Source organism: Crocodylus siamensis, chromosome 3, assembly GCF_052110815.1.
Source record: "Crocodylus siamensis isolate JL-2025a chromosome 3, ASM5211081v1, whole genome shotgun sequence".
Classification (NCBI taxonomy): Eukaryota; Metazoa; Chordata; order Crocodylia; family Crocodylidae; genus Crocodylus; species Crocodylus siamensis.
The window spans coordinates 164,570,181-164,583,497 of record NC_143397.1 but is presented as its reverse complement, the minus strand read 5'-3'; the positions used below and the strand labels follow the sequence as shown (position 1 = coordinate 164,583,497).

The following is a 13,317-nucleotide window of genomic DNA, read 5'->3' as shown; positions in this document are numbered from 1 at the left end:
GAAGCAGGGTGGGGACAGGCGCCATCCCGGACACCTAACGCGCCGGGGAGTGGAAGGCCCCCGCAGTACAGGCAGGTCCCGCTCGGCCCCGGACCCTGTGCCGGCTGTCATGTTTGTGCCGTGTGGCGCCGCGGCGCGCCGCGACTTCAAAGGCTTTACGCTGCTTATGGTAACGACCCCCCGTCCCCGCGCTGGGGCTGCTCGCGGCCCCTCCCCCAGGGGGCACGGGGTGGGGGCAGTTGGCACGGGAGGGACCAACGTTCTGATCGTGACGTCAGCGGGGCGCCTTGCTGCCTACCCTGCGGGGCAGGGCACTGCCGAGAAGGTCCTGGATGCTGGAAGCGGGGCATGGGCATCCTCACAGCCCACACAAGTTCGTTTTGGTGCACTTCAAGAGAAACTAGAACAGGGGTTGGCAACGGTTTTGGCTGGAGCACCTAAAACACAACAGTCTCCACCCATGCCTGTGCTTGGCGGGCCAGAGGTGGGGCAGCTGTGAAGGGCCCGATCCTCATTGATGGCAGACACTCCACAAGTGCCTCCAGGTGGACCGTGGGGCAGTAGTGAGGGTTGTGCTGCCCCAGCCCCTTCCTGACCATGGGCATTGAGGCATACGTGCACCTGCTGCTGCGATGGAGCTGGGGCCAGAGCTCTTCGCAGCCTGCCCACTGCCTGCTGCAGCCTGTGGAAGGCAGCCAAGAGGATGCAAACATCTGCACCAAGCTCCCCAGTCCTGGTATTGACACCATGGTGACGGCTGTGCACCAGGCTTTGGGTGCGCAGCTGGGAAGGGGTTTGGGGCAGCACAACCCAGGTCCTTCACCTGCTGTCCATCCCAAGGTGTACATGTAGCTGCCACCACCACAGAGCTGGGTTGGGGAACACAGTGATGTAGTTTGCAGCTTCCCAGCTGCCTGCCACAGCCAGCTTGGGCTCATGGCAGCTGCAGCAGGTGGCAGGCACACTGCAGCAGCCTGCACTGGCTCTGTGGTAGAAGCAGCTGCACATGTGCTTCTGGGTGGACAGCAGGGGGTGGGGGCAGGGTTGCACTGCCCTCAGGTCCCTTCTCAGCTGTGTGCTGGAGCTGCGCATGCAGCTGCAGAGCTGGTGCTGGAGCTATGGAGTGCAGCCGAGCTGTTTGTAGCCTCTAGGCTGCAGCTGGCCTGGCCTCTGGCCATCTGCTGCCTGCCAGAGCCCGGGCTGCTTGCAGCCTCCTGGTCACCTGCCACGAGCAACCTGGGCTCTGGTTGGTGGTAGCTGCCTAGAGCCCAGGCTGACTGTGGCATGGTGAGGAAGATGGCCTCATGTGCCATGCTCTGGCACACGTGCTGGGGGTTGCTGATCTTTGAGCTAGAAACTTTGTTCCCAGGTGGGACCCAACACGCACACACCTTAACTGCCTTCCTTACGGGTAACTGCACAATTTTGAGGAGGGTGCAGATGGTGGGAGGCATTCTCCTGTCTAGCCCAACACTTTTTTTTCTCTAGTTAAAAACGAACAAAAAATTTACCAAGCTGCTAGGGATCTGCGGGTGGATGATCTCTGTATAAGATGGAAGGAAAAACAAAAAGAAGTGCTTTGCAATAAGGGAAAAGCAGGCCACAGGGCTGTGGAAGAGAAGCTTTGTTAGCAGGAGCAGCAGAATGGCAGCACAAAGGAGAGCTGGAGCAGGGGAAGAGCAAGACAGTTAAGGAGAGGATTGTTAACACTTTGTGGAATGAAGAGTTGAGAAGGGATCAGGTAGATGACAGTGAGCCACAAAGTCAAATGAATTCCCTGGGCATGCCCTGATAGAAATGCTGCCACTACCAAGCAGCTGGTTGGGTGGAGCAGACATCAGAGGGGGTGCAAGTGCATCATCATTCTCCCTCTAGATCCATCCCTGGCTTTTCCCATTTTGAGATCAAAGTGAAAGCAAAATGCAACTTGCCTGGAATTGCAGGTATCTGCTAGATTAGATATTAAGTGTAAAAAAGATAGTGTGGCATTAGTCCCACAGTTGTAGTTTACAGGTATGTCTCACTGGGATACTTAAAACAGAATCTTGCCTTCTTGAGAATCTTGACCATGCCGCCAATACTTCTGTCCGTCATTTCTGTATCTGAGTTAAGGTTTTTTAGGCTGCAACTACAAACAGTCTGGAGGGCCATGGAATTGAAGAGAGGCATTACCGGGAATGGCTAACAGACCGCTAAATTACGGAAGAAAGGATAACTTGATTAGTAGAAGGTAGAGACAGTTAAAAAAAGAGATGGTCATTCTCACCTGTGGAGTGAAGCAGGGTGAGCTGGGGTGGTCAGGTAGATTATAATAAACCATTACTCCATCAGCACCACCTGAATAGAAATGCCACTTCTCCTCCCTCTGACACTGGTTTTAAATTTTGGGTGGAGGGGGTGCAAATGTGCTGCTGCCCAAATGCACGTTCCCGATCCACCCCTACTTCACCATAATCTAAAGCGGTCAGGACCTGGCTTGGTATTAAATGAAAGTGCCTTCTCCCTTTACATAGCCGTAGGGCAGTGGTTCTCAACTTTTTATACTTGAGGCACCCTTTGATAGGCTTGGACCACACCTTGGAAAATGCTACTTCTTATATTTCACTTATTTGTTGACCATGGCCAAATAATAGAGCAATTCTTCTGTTGCAAAGAACTTGGAAAGACCACAACAGGCCAGAATCTTTTTAACACCATGAATTCCTATTTCAAATCTCTGGGTTTATCTTTTGAATTAGTTGTGCATACCTAACAAAACTAACATTGCCTGGTACCCTACAGCACCTTTGAAAGTATGTCAAAGCACCCTTACTGAGAAATCACTGCCATAGGGATTCCTCCCAGAAAGAGCTCAAACAATGTCAGTGTAAACTGACTATATCCGTGGCACCATCAGCTGCATCAGCCATGTGGACACAGAGAGGGGTGAATTTTTTCCCCTAAATTCTTTGATTTTATTATAAATTGGATGTTAGGCAGCAGGACACTGGTAGCTTTTCACTTCAGGGTATCTTGATGGTTCCAGCAAGATACACTTGAACTTAGTTCTGTGACTGTTGGATGAGAGTCAAGCTGAGCAGAGTAGAGCACTGTATAGCTATATAGGGCTGGGGCACATAATACATATGATACTTTAATGAAAAATGTGACTTCTCTTCCTCCCCCCCCCCCAAGTTACTAGTAAGTCCCTGTGAGTATAATGCATTCCTTTTTTTTAAAGAAGAAGAAAACTTGTTAGGCATACTTTCCAAAGCTGTTGACACCACAGCTCAGGTGGAGTTTCCCCTGATGCTTCATCTTCATTAGCAAAAAGGTGATTTTTTAATTAATTATTATAGTAATTTTTTACTTGCCTGATATACTGACCAGCATCCCATTTATCTTGGAGATAAAGGGTATACAGTTCCGAATTTACAAATCCTATGCTACATATTGGTTAGTATAGAAACAAAATGTGAACAAATATGTGTTTTGAGATATGTAGAATAACGCCTCAGGTTTTCATATCCAATTTTAAAATACTGGATGGGAGGAGAGTTAATTAGGTCAAAGTTGAGGGGATTTTACTTGTTAATTTGAATAGTACTTACCGTTATTTCAATTAAAATACCATAGTTGTATTTACATATTAAGTGTGTAATATCAGAATAACCATTAGGTGTCACTTTAAGTACTGACAGCTTCTGCTTTGAGTTTTAGTAACTTTGTCACCTGTGGAGAAAAAAAAAAAACCCTGAACCCTCAGTCCCATACTTAATTTTCTATGAAAGTAGGGCTACTTGAAGAAATAAATTTTAATATATATTTGCAGGGTCCAGGCCAAAGTTTGTATTAGTAGGCAAGCCAGGCTGCTCAACAAATTACACTTCAAAACATGAAATGCTTCTCTTAGAAGTGTGGTAAGTCTAACTAGTCTGAGGATTCATGTCACTTAATTTTGGTCTGTTTCTCAGACCATCACATTTTATGGATGAACTTTACTGTAACTTACTAGGTAAACTACAAATGTGTTAGTTTGACGCTAAGTATCTTCTGTTGTTTCAGCCATCTGTATCAGTGGGAAATGTTGGCCAACTAGCGATAGACTTGGTTATTTCTACACTTGACATGCCTAAAGTGGGTTACTTCTACACTGATTGCCTTGTGCCAATGGTTGGGAATAATCCGTATGCAACAGCAGAAGAAAACTCAACAGAATTGAGTATAAATGCAGAAGGTATGTAAAGTTATAGCAGTAGTCTTTCCAACTAATTTTCAGATGTTGACTTAGGCTGCAGTCCTGCAGTAGTCTATATAGAAAAACCTTTTAGTGAAAAGGGGTTCTGCACAGGTGCAAGGACTCATCCATGGGATGCTCTCTGCAGGATTGGGGTCTTTATTTCTAAAACCAGCTGGCAACCAGAAAACAATGAACTAAATTGTGTTAATATACTCTGTGCCTTTTTATTTAATTAAGTTATTGTCCCGTATTCTGGTAGTGTCAATGTGATTGTTATAGCCGTGATAGTCCAGGAATTATATGCATGGCAAGGATTTCTTAGGGTGATATCTTTTTTTGGACTAATTGCATAGTTATCCCACATTATCCTACCTATGCAGTTGGTCCAATAAACAGTAACACCATAAAAAAACCCCGCTTGTCCCATTCTTATGCATTCCAAACCGAGATTTCTACAGAAGTCAAGTGAAAAAAATTCTTACATTAGGAGCTGTAGGAATTTTTGTCATGTAATCCCCAAATTGTGGATATAATATTAAAGTCAGTTTTTAGACTGATGCTAGGAAGAGAGCTTCCACATTAGATTTCAGATTTGAAAGTTTTAACTTTAATATTAAAGAATGTTTTTGGTGTCCAGGTTCAGTTTCACTATATTTCTGCCATATCTACCCCTGCTCTACTTGGAAAAAAAAAAAGTAATCTATATACTCCTCTTACTTGTTCCTTCTTCCTGTCCAACTTTTTCCCTTCTCATTTTCTAATATCTTCAGTTCCTTTTTCTGTTCTGGTCATCAGGTTTCTGTGGACTTTCAGCAGTAAAAACTGGAAGTCCCAAGGTAAATATTTTGATCAGCGAAAGCAGCTGTAAAACTAGCTTCTCTGGTTCAGCTGAGTCATTATGGCTTTTTGGCTGTTTTGTTCTTTTATGGTCATGCTTAGGGAAACTAAGACTAATGAAGACAATTGTAATATAAATCTGGTTGTATACTTTTATTTCTTTAATAACTGGAAGTTGTACTGTAGATCCCCAAGCTTTAATTATCTTGTGTACTGGATTAGTCCAAACCCTTCTAACCCTAGAATATTCACTTTTTTTGTTGTTCTATAACTTTTTTGTAGTATATTCATTATCTTCTAAGAAGCTTGTGGTTCTTCAGATTAGATCACCATTTATAAAGGTGTGTGTTTGCTTGTTTGTTGTTTTCATTACATATGTTGGAAATAAATTCTGAATCAGAAAGCATCTACATTCAAGTTCTTTAGCAGTCCAGATTGATTTTAACCATCTCATGTCCAGTACACTAAAATCAATTTTCTATAAAATTAATCTAGAAAAGTATTGCTAACTGTGTTCTTGTTTAATACATATCAAATAACAAGAAAGAAGTTGGAATTAACCTAACATCTTCTCTAATTATTTGTAAAATGTTTAACAAACCAAAAACAAAGAGACTTTTTAACCTCTGTCACTGATTGTATGACGTTGAAATTCTGGACTCCTAATAGAAGATCAAAATTATGTTGGGGTACATTTTACTCAATCATTGATGTCTCCAGGAAAGTGTCAGTGTTTTTCAGACATTATGTTTGTGGGAAAGAGCTCCTTGTAATTGCTGCCTGTTTGTGCTATTTCTCTTTCCTAAAAGAAGTTATTTTCTGCTGTCATGATAACAGCAGAAATAATTTCTCTGTCCCTCTAAAACCTGAATAATGTGAAACATGGAGGATTTTGCCTTGTATACATGTGCTGTGTAGAGGCATAGTGATTGTCATTAAAGTCAGCATTTACCACACAAGAATAACTGAGTTGGCACATGGTTTTTTTTGCTAATTCCTGCTGGAGGAAAATGCTCTGGATTTCTTAGGACCCAATCTAACTCTATAATCCTATGCATAGCAGTGGGAATTGGCTCACTTAGGTACCACTGCATGAAAATTAATATTTTCACACACACAATTTAATTCCAACACAAAACATTTTGGTTAAGTTGTTTCAGTCTGTAGCCCTCCATTAAAAAAAATGTCCTAAAGTAAAGACCTAACAGGCAGGAGGAAAAAATAGTTGAACATTACCTTGCATTGTTGCAAAAAGTTAGTCTCTTATATTGTAGTTTGGCATTTCTTAAAGATCTAATTTGTCATTCTTTTTCTCCATTTTCTCCAAAGAATAAATATACATCCTTTTGTCAAACTGTTCTTTCTTGGGTGAAAAGCAGTAAATGTGCCAGAGTTATTCTTCTGTCTAGCAGTCATGCATACCAGCGTGATGATCAGCAGCTTCATGGGTATGTTTGTATGATTACTTTTAGTCATCTTATTAATATTTCTTTTCCATAAAGTTAAATGTTATATTTTCATCTAGCCTGGGTCTGATTGATTTTACTATGTTTGATATGCTCTTTTTGCCTTGTGTGGATATGCATTATATAATATGTATGCAGTACTGTGTCCTAAGAGGATTCGTACGAAGTCAAGACTGTTAAAGTCAAATTTAAAAAATCTAGTTTCTCTCTGCTTTCCTGTCTTTCAGTGTAGATAATAAACCAAATTAACTTTTGCTGAGCTGTGGTTAGTTTAATATTCTGTTCTTTACATTAGTAGGACACTGCAATGTTTAAGCTACAGGTAACGTGGGAGATGAAAGTTTTTCCTTTAAAAAAATTGTTTTTTACCCTGAATGCGTTGTAATCCATGATAAAGATGATGAAATTGCTGGATTTTTTTCCAAACTACACATCTTAATGAAACACAGTGTCCTTTAAATGAGTTATAGGCTTAAATGATGTGCCTGTATAATCACCAGTTACACTTCGCATGCTTGTTTTTAGAACTGGCATTTACATTCACTCATCAAGAAATCCTTTTTCATGTTCTAGATTGTTGCATACCACAGGATTAAGTCCTTTGTTTTCTGATAGCAGACATACAGGCCAAGTCTGTGGCACTGATTTGACAGCAAAACAATTTCTGAAATGATTGAAAAGCTATTTAAAGTAGTCATAGCAAAGTATATCTTCCTAATGTTAAGTTCAAGCCCACTGTAACCCAGTACAGATCAATTTAACAAGTCTAAATGAATTACTCAGACTTCAGCATCCCTGATTTTCTGTATGTAACAGTTATTTGGACCTCAAGAGAAAAGGACTCTGCTATTCAGAAATAAAAATACAGTAGTTTAACAGTCAGCTCATCTTTTTCTTATATAACAGTAACTGAAGGAGAAAAATGATACTTGATTGCTTTAGGCTTAAATAGGTACTTCCACCATGTACCATTTAGTTATCTTATGTGGTGGATAGCTGACTAGCTTACAGCATTTCGTAACCACAAATTAGCCTCTGGCCTGTCTTGTGAAAGAAAACAATCTTTGTGCAATACTTATTGTGGGGTAAAGGCCTTTTATTGATTCCAGTTGGATTCTTATACATGCAGTAACCCATGCACCATATACAGCATTCTTGCATTTAATGTATTTTTGTTTTTTTCCTCAGTACACCACTGCGGTATCTGCTCTCACCTACAATTCAGAAAACAGTTGGAGATCAGATGCAGGAGCTAAACTGGAAAGAGATGGAAAAAGTAGCAGCTTACCCTGAAATAAACAATGCAGAGAAGGTTCTACATATCCCTGGAGGTGGCATCACAAAGTTATTGTTCACTGAGAGGTAAGCAAGCTGGCTAATGTTAGAAAGAAACACAAAGATATAAAACCCAGTTTTAGTCTGTAGGCACAATTTACATTTGACTGTGAATCTACTTCCTGAAAAATTAACATAATTTTCTTTTTGAGAGATGTTGTATGTGGTGCTTTAGAGAAAAAGCATTCTTTAGATACTCCTCTTCTGGAGAGGAGACTCATTTTCAGTACAGGCCTTTGATCAAGACAGGAGGTAGAGGATACAATAGAAAAAACTGGAAAAAAAAGTTGCATCACCCTGCTTAAAAATGGCTCAGATATGTATTTTGTGAATGGGCCTGTGGGTACCAGGAACAGATTGCAATCAAGATCATTCATTTTGGTATCTGACTTAAAAAAAAAATACTGTGTATGCTCGATTCCATGATGAAGTTCTCCCCCACTTAAGGTGGGGAGAGAAGGCCTGTGTTTTGGAATCAGGTGCAGGGCAGTGTGGGGGTAGACCACAGCTGCAGCCTGCCCCCCCACCATTTGTACCCCCCCCCCCTACCCCCACCCCCTTTGCTGCCTTGTGCACTCACACTCACCCCTTCTGGCCCCTCTTTACCCTCTCCCCACAGCCTCAGGTCCCCAACCCCACCCATTTTGCCATGTCCTTGGAGTCTCTATCCTTGCACTTTCCCCCTACCTCCCCTTCCCTTACCCTTGCTCTGACACTGTCAGGCTCTGTCTCCACTCTAGTCTGGGGCACAGAGCCTGGCCCCAGCCCAGCCCTCTAACAGCAGCTCAGAACCAGCACTGCTGATACAGGGCTGGGTTGGGGCCAGGCTCCATGCCCCAGGCTAGAGTAGGCACAGAGCCTGCTGACACTAGCGCAATGGTAGGGAGGAGGGGCAGGGGGCTGGCAAAAAGCAAAGGCTGAGGGGCGGCCCGAAGGCAAGATGGGGGCAGGCAGAAGGTGGGGTAAGTAGGGAGGTGACAGACAGCTGGGGGTAAGCTGCCTCCCTCCACACCACCTTCCCCCTACTGTCTGTCCCCTGTTCCCCCCAAAACCACTTGCCCTACCATGTGGCTCCCCGCACTGCAACAGAAGAATTGCTCTTGGTTTTCTATAATAAAAAAAGAGTGAAAATTAACAGCAGGCATTTTCCAAGGATACCTTGAGTCTAAGGTGGGTGCCTTGAGTCTAAAAAGGTTGAGAACCACTGTTCTAGATCATACTGTCTCCCAAAAAGATAACTCTATGCTTTATAAACCATGTAGGCTATTATCGCTAGACTGGGTGTTATCTGGGTACTACACCACAGGAATGTTATTTTTTTTAAATTGGCTACTGCTAAGATTGACAAAAAATGGAACATTCATATTTTTTTTCTGAGCTCCTCATTAAACATCTCTAGTTCTGTGGAAAGCACACCTCCAAAAGGAGGAAAGGAAAACCAAGCACATACTTCACAACATCTGAATCAAAGGTTCAGAGCTTCTCCTTTTGTTAGCTTACAGTCAATTTGAGAAAATGTTGAATGACTTCCCCAACCATTTCAGTAGTGAATTGATTATTTTTAATTCCGTTTCATTTGTGGGTGGCAGAGTGCTGTAACATTTCCTCTCGGTGTCAGTCTCATGACAAAAAATTTCATATCCTTAAATTTTCCCATTCAAATGGAAAACTTGTTTCAACAGTGCTGTAAATGTTGCTGTAACTTTCTACTCTTCAAACAAACAGGATCTTGCTGAATATGTCTTTCTCTTTTGTATTTAAAATTTAAAAAAAATTTGGGTTGAACATCAGTGTACTCTCACTTAAAAAAAACAGCCAAGTACGTGTTTTGAGTCACTGACTTGAAGTGATTATGCTTGAATCACTAATGCTTTAATAGTTCACAGATTTTTCACCCTTGAGTTATAAAGCATGACCTTGCTTTGGCACTGCACTAAAATTCCAAGATTAAATATTTTATCAAAAACATCCAAGTTGGAGCCCAATTAGATTTGTTTTCTGCCTTTCAGACTAATGTTAAATGATACCCTAGCACAGGGGTTGGGAATTATTTGGACTGGAGGGCCACTTAGGGAGTTTTGGTGAGCTGTTGCAAACCAGGTCATCCCGCCATTCCCCCAACAGCTCACCAAAACTCCCAGAACTGGGATCAGGATCTTGGGGCCATGACAGCATAGGGCAGGGGTGGGCAAAATATGGCCTGCGGGCCAATCTGGCTTGTGAGGCCATTCTGTCCAGCCTGCAGGGCCTATAAAGAAATGTAGAAAATGAATATTTCTCTGCCCTTGGTTCCTGTCAAAAATGACAGGAACCAAGGGCAGTAGGACCCAGGGGAAGCCTGGCGGGCTCCCACAACAGCGGGCCCACCCAGCCCCGTGTCCCCCACCCCTTGACAGGTACCCCACCCTCTGGTTACCATCTTGGGACCAAAATCCCAGGGCCAGCACCAGTGGGGCCCAAAGTGGGGTGCAGGATGGCAGGGGTCTGTGAAGTCAGGCTGGGCTGCACCAGCAGGGAGAAAGGAGCTGGCCTGGCTCTGTAGAGCGCCTGCCAGCTGGGACCCCGCACTCCTGCCACCCTGCTCTGGGCCCCACCGGCACTGGCCCCGGGACACTGATGTGGGCCCCATGCTCCTGCTGGCTCCTCACCCACTCACACGCAGTGCCCCCCAGCCTCACAGTACAGGCCGGGGGCAGCGCACAGCCCCAACCCCCTGCTTGCCAGCAGGGAAGAAGCTGGTGCTGAGCGCAGGGAAAAGTGGCCCCTTGCCTGCCTCATGGCTGGCGCGCCCCACTTTTCCCTGCACTCAGCACCAGCTTGTAACCCACCCCACTGCCAGGCTGGCAGTGGGGCCGGGTTACAAGGTGGTGCTGAGTGTGTGTGTGGGGGGGAAGCAGCCCCTCCCCACCCCATGCTTTGTGCCCCACGCTGCAGCCAGCCTGGGGCTGCCCGTGCCTGCTGCGGAGAGCCCTGCATGGGCTGCGAGCACCTGCAGCAGGGAGTGCTGGGCATGGGGCGGGCGAGGGGCCACTTTTCTGTGCGCAGGGAAGGAGCCCAGGGAAAAGCTGAGTGAGGGGGGGAGTGCCTGGTCTGGGTGAGGCCAAGGGATCTGCCACAGGCTGGACAGAATCCCTTGGTGGGCTGTATCCAGGCCATGGGCTGTATTTTGCCCACCCCGTCTTTGCATGGTTTTTTATTCTAAGATGCATCCAACATCAGATGTCTGTAGGGTGGAGAAGTCAACCCAGGTAATTTAAATTCCCCATCAGGATTCATCTGATTGCTTAGTTAGATTCTAATCTTTCTTTGTCCCTCTTGAGATTTCCTTTCTCCATAATCCTTATTTAGAAGTGAATTTACTAAACTTTACACTGTTCATGTAATTATCAGCTACCTCTTAATGCAGATGTCTACACCTTTTTATTTTAAAGTTCCATGCATTCTTTCATATAGTGCAGCTTGCATAACTTCTTTTTCCATGTTTAACATAAATGGAAAAGGGGAGGTAGCAGACAAGCTATCTAGGAGTTTGTGGCATAGAATCTGTGCCCCCCGGTCTCCAGCTTGGAGACAGTTTTTGTGGCTTTTTTAAAAGAAAAAGGTACAGGCAAAAATAAAACAAAACCCCAAACCTGTTATATTAAGTGAGCTACTCCCCAGTTATTATTGTTCCAATAAAAATTACAATTTCTGTTCTAGTTGTTCTAAAGGAATCCCAATGGCTGTTCTACTGAAATTTTGCTCAGAAGGGGATAATATCCCTGATGCACTTGCTCTGGTTAACTACCTTAATGAATGGTTCCAGCTAATTAAAAGTGAAGTAAGTATGTATCTAAAATTCTTGGTTTTATATTTCTGACTATTAATTGTTTCAGTAGAAAATTACAAAGACTGTTTCAAACTTTAATTGAATTTTCACTAACGTGCAATTCTCTGTCCTTGGAAGGTTGTATTTCAGGGTAGATTTTGTCATTGTGTTGTCCAGGTTACTGGAACCAGAGAAGTTTTTTCACCATGTTCTTCAGGAACAAAAACCAGATACTGTATGTTTTGAGAATAATAGCATGTTAGGTTGAAAGTATAATCCTGGTTGGTCTTATGGTAGCCTTCTCCTGATAAATCTACAATGATTAGCTGTGTGACTAAAGATAAAGGGAAAGAAAGTGTGGGAAATAATTTTTTTCTAGCTGTGGTTACTGCCATTCTAAAATTTGAAAATAACGTTGCTGTTTTTAAATCAGCAGAGCAGCAGTACCACAACTACCGCTTCACACTGGAAAATACCAAGTTCTTGGAGACTGTTATTTGGCAGTGGTCTTCCACCCGCACTCTTCTGATCTGTGCTGAATTTTTCTAAGTCACCTGTATAAAATATTTGTAACTTCCCCTATGATGGTAACATAACAAGCGTAAGCAGCAGCAGCCTAGTTTGCTATAGACATTAATATCTCTTTATATAAGCAAGCAGATCTTTTCACGTTGTGGTTATTTAAAGAAATTGGTTTAACTTCCATTAATTGGCTAAAGTGTGATGTTTTGCACAATGGTTCCTTTGGAAACTTCTGTTAGAATATTTTCTAATAAATTATTTCAAAAGGGCATTTTTGTTTTAATATCCTGTCCTATCTACCATTGTCATGAAGAGTGCCATATGGCCACCTCTAAGCATAGCATATTCAGTAAGATTAGTGCGAGTCTCCAGATTATTCATTCAAATGTCAAAGTTACAATTTTAAAAAAAATCAATGGAAGAATGTCTTAGTTTCCATATCTATTTGTATTGCAGCAATAGCAGAGATGAGCCCTCTGGGATTAGGAGCATACCTCAAGAGAAATAGCAACTGACCTGAAGAGCTTCCAGTTTCATTTAGAATAGATGAGAAGTGTAGAAGTTAAAATTATTTGGCAGCCATCTAACAACCTGTATTTTGTGAAGAATTGGCTTCAGCTATTCAGAATAAGTGACTAATCACTTAGCACATATGGTATTACTCTCTTCCTTAATTGATTGAGTAAAGCCTTATGAATGAGAAGAACATTTTTATATAATTAAGAACGTATACTATTCACTTCCAGCTAAGGATGTGTCTGAAGATTCCCCAAACATTGCAATAAGTAAAAACCAAATAGGAATGGAAACTAAAATGTCAGCAATTAATAATCTTTACTGTTCCTGAGAGGTTTTTCATTCATATTTTGCACCCTTGGGCATCTCTGGCTAGTAATGCTGAATCAATCACACACCATAAAAAGATCTAGTTGGAGCAAATATGTGTAGTCTGAAATACTTTCAAATACAGTGTTTCAAAAGTCAGACATGAGTCCTAAATTAGAAGTACTGCTAAAATCTGCCACGCCTAAAATAGTTTCAACATATGTAGAATGATGTGGGTATGAAAGAAAACTGTTACTGGTAATGGTTGAGCTAGAAGTATTTTGGTTTCATGTTTTTACTTCCCA

General features: G+C 42.7%; 1 protein-coding gene across 3 annotated transcripts; it reads left to right on the top strand.

Moving 5' to 3' along the window:
- The first annotated feature begins 36 nt into the window (after positions 1–36).
- PSMG2 (proteasome assembly chaperone 2) lies at positions 37–12,456 on the top strand. 3 transcript variants are annotated; one of them, XM_090039637.1, is made up of 7 exons: positions 37–169; positions 4,045–4,216; positions 5,339–5,397; positions 6,386–6,504; positions 7,711–7,884; positions 11,557–11,677; positions 12,102–12,456. In XM_090039637.1, exons 1-7 carry the CDS (start codon positions 110–112, stop codon positions 12,192–12,194), a joined length of 798 nt encoding a protein of 265 aa, XP_089895763.1. In that variant the 5' UTR covers positions 37–109; the 3' UTR covers positions 12,195–12,456. The 3 variants fall into 3 exon arrangements, with proteins under 3 accessions (XP_089895763.1, XP_089895762.1, XP_089895761.1); XM_090039636.1 differs by having other exon boundaries at positions 12,099–12,456; XM_090039635.1 differs by having other exon boundaries at positions 11,557–11,681; positions 12,099–12,456.
- The last annotated feature ends 861 nt before the right edge of the window (positions 12,457–13,317 follow it).

What these genes read in the sequence shown, in the direction of transcription:
- PSMG2 (XM_090039635.1), top strand. Translation starts at nt 110, where the DNA reads ATGTTTGTGCCGTGTGGCGCCGCGGCGCGCCGCGACTTCAAAGGCTTT. An exon ending in AAGGCTTTACGCTGCTTATG is followed by an intron (nt 170 to 4,044) that starts GTAACGACCCCC and finishes CTGTTGTTTCAG; the next exon opens with CCATCTGTATCAGTGGGAAA. An exon ending in GCTAATTAAAAGTGAAGTAA is followed by an intron (nt 11,682 to 12,098) that starts GTATGTATCTAA and finishes TTTTTAAATCAG; the next exon opens with CAGAGCAGCAGTACCACAAC.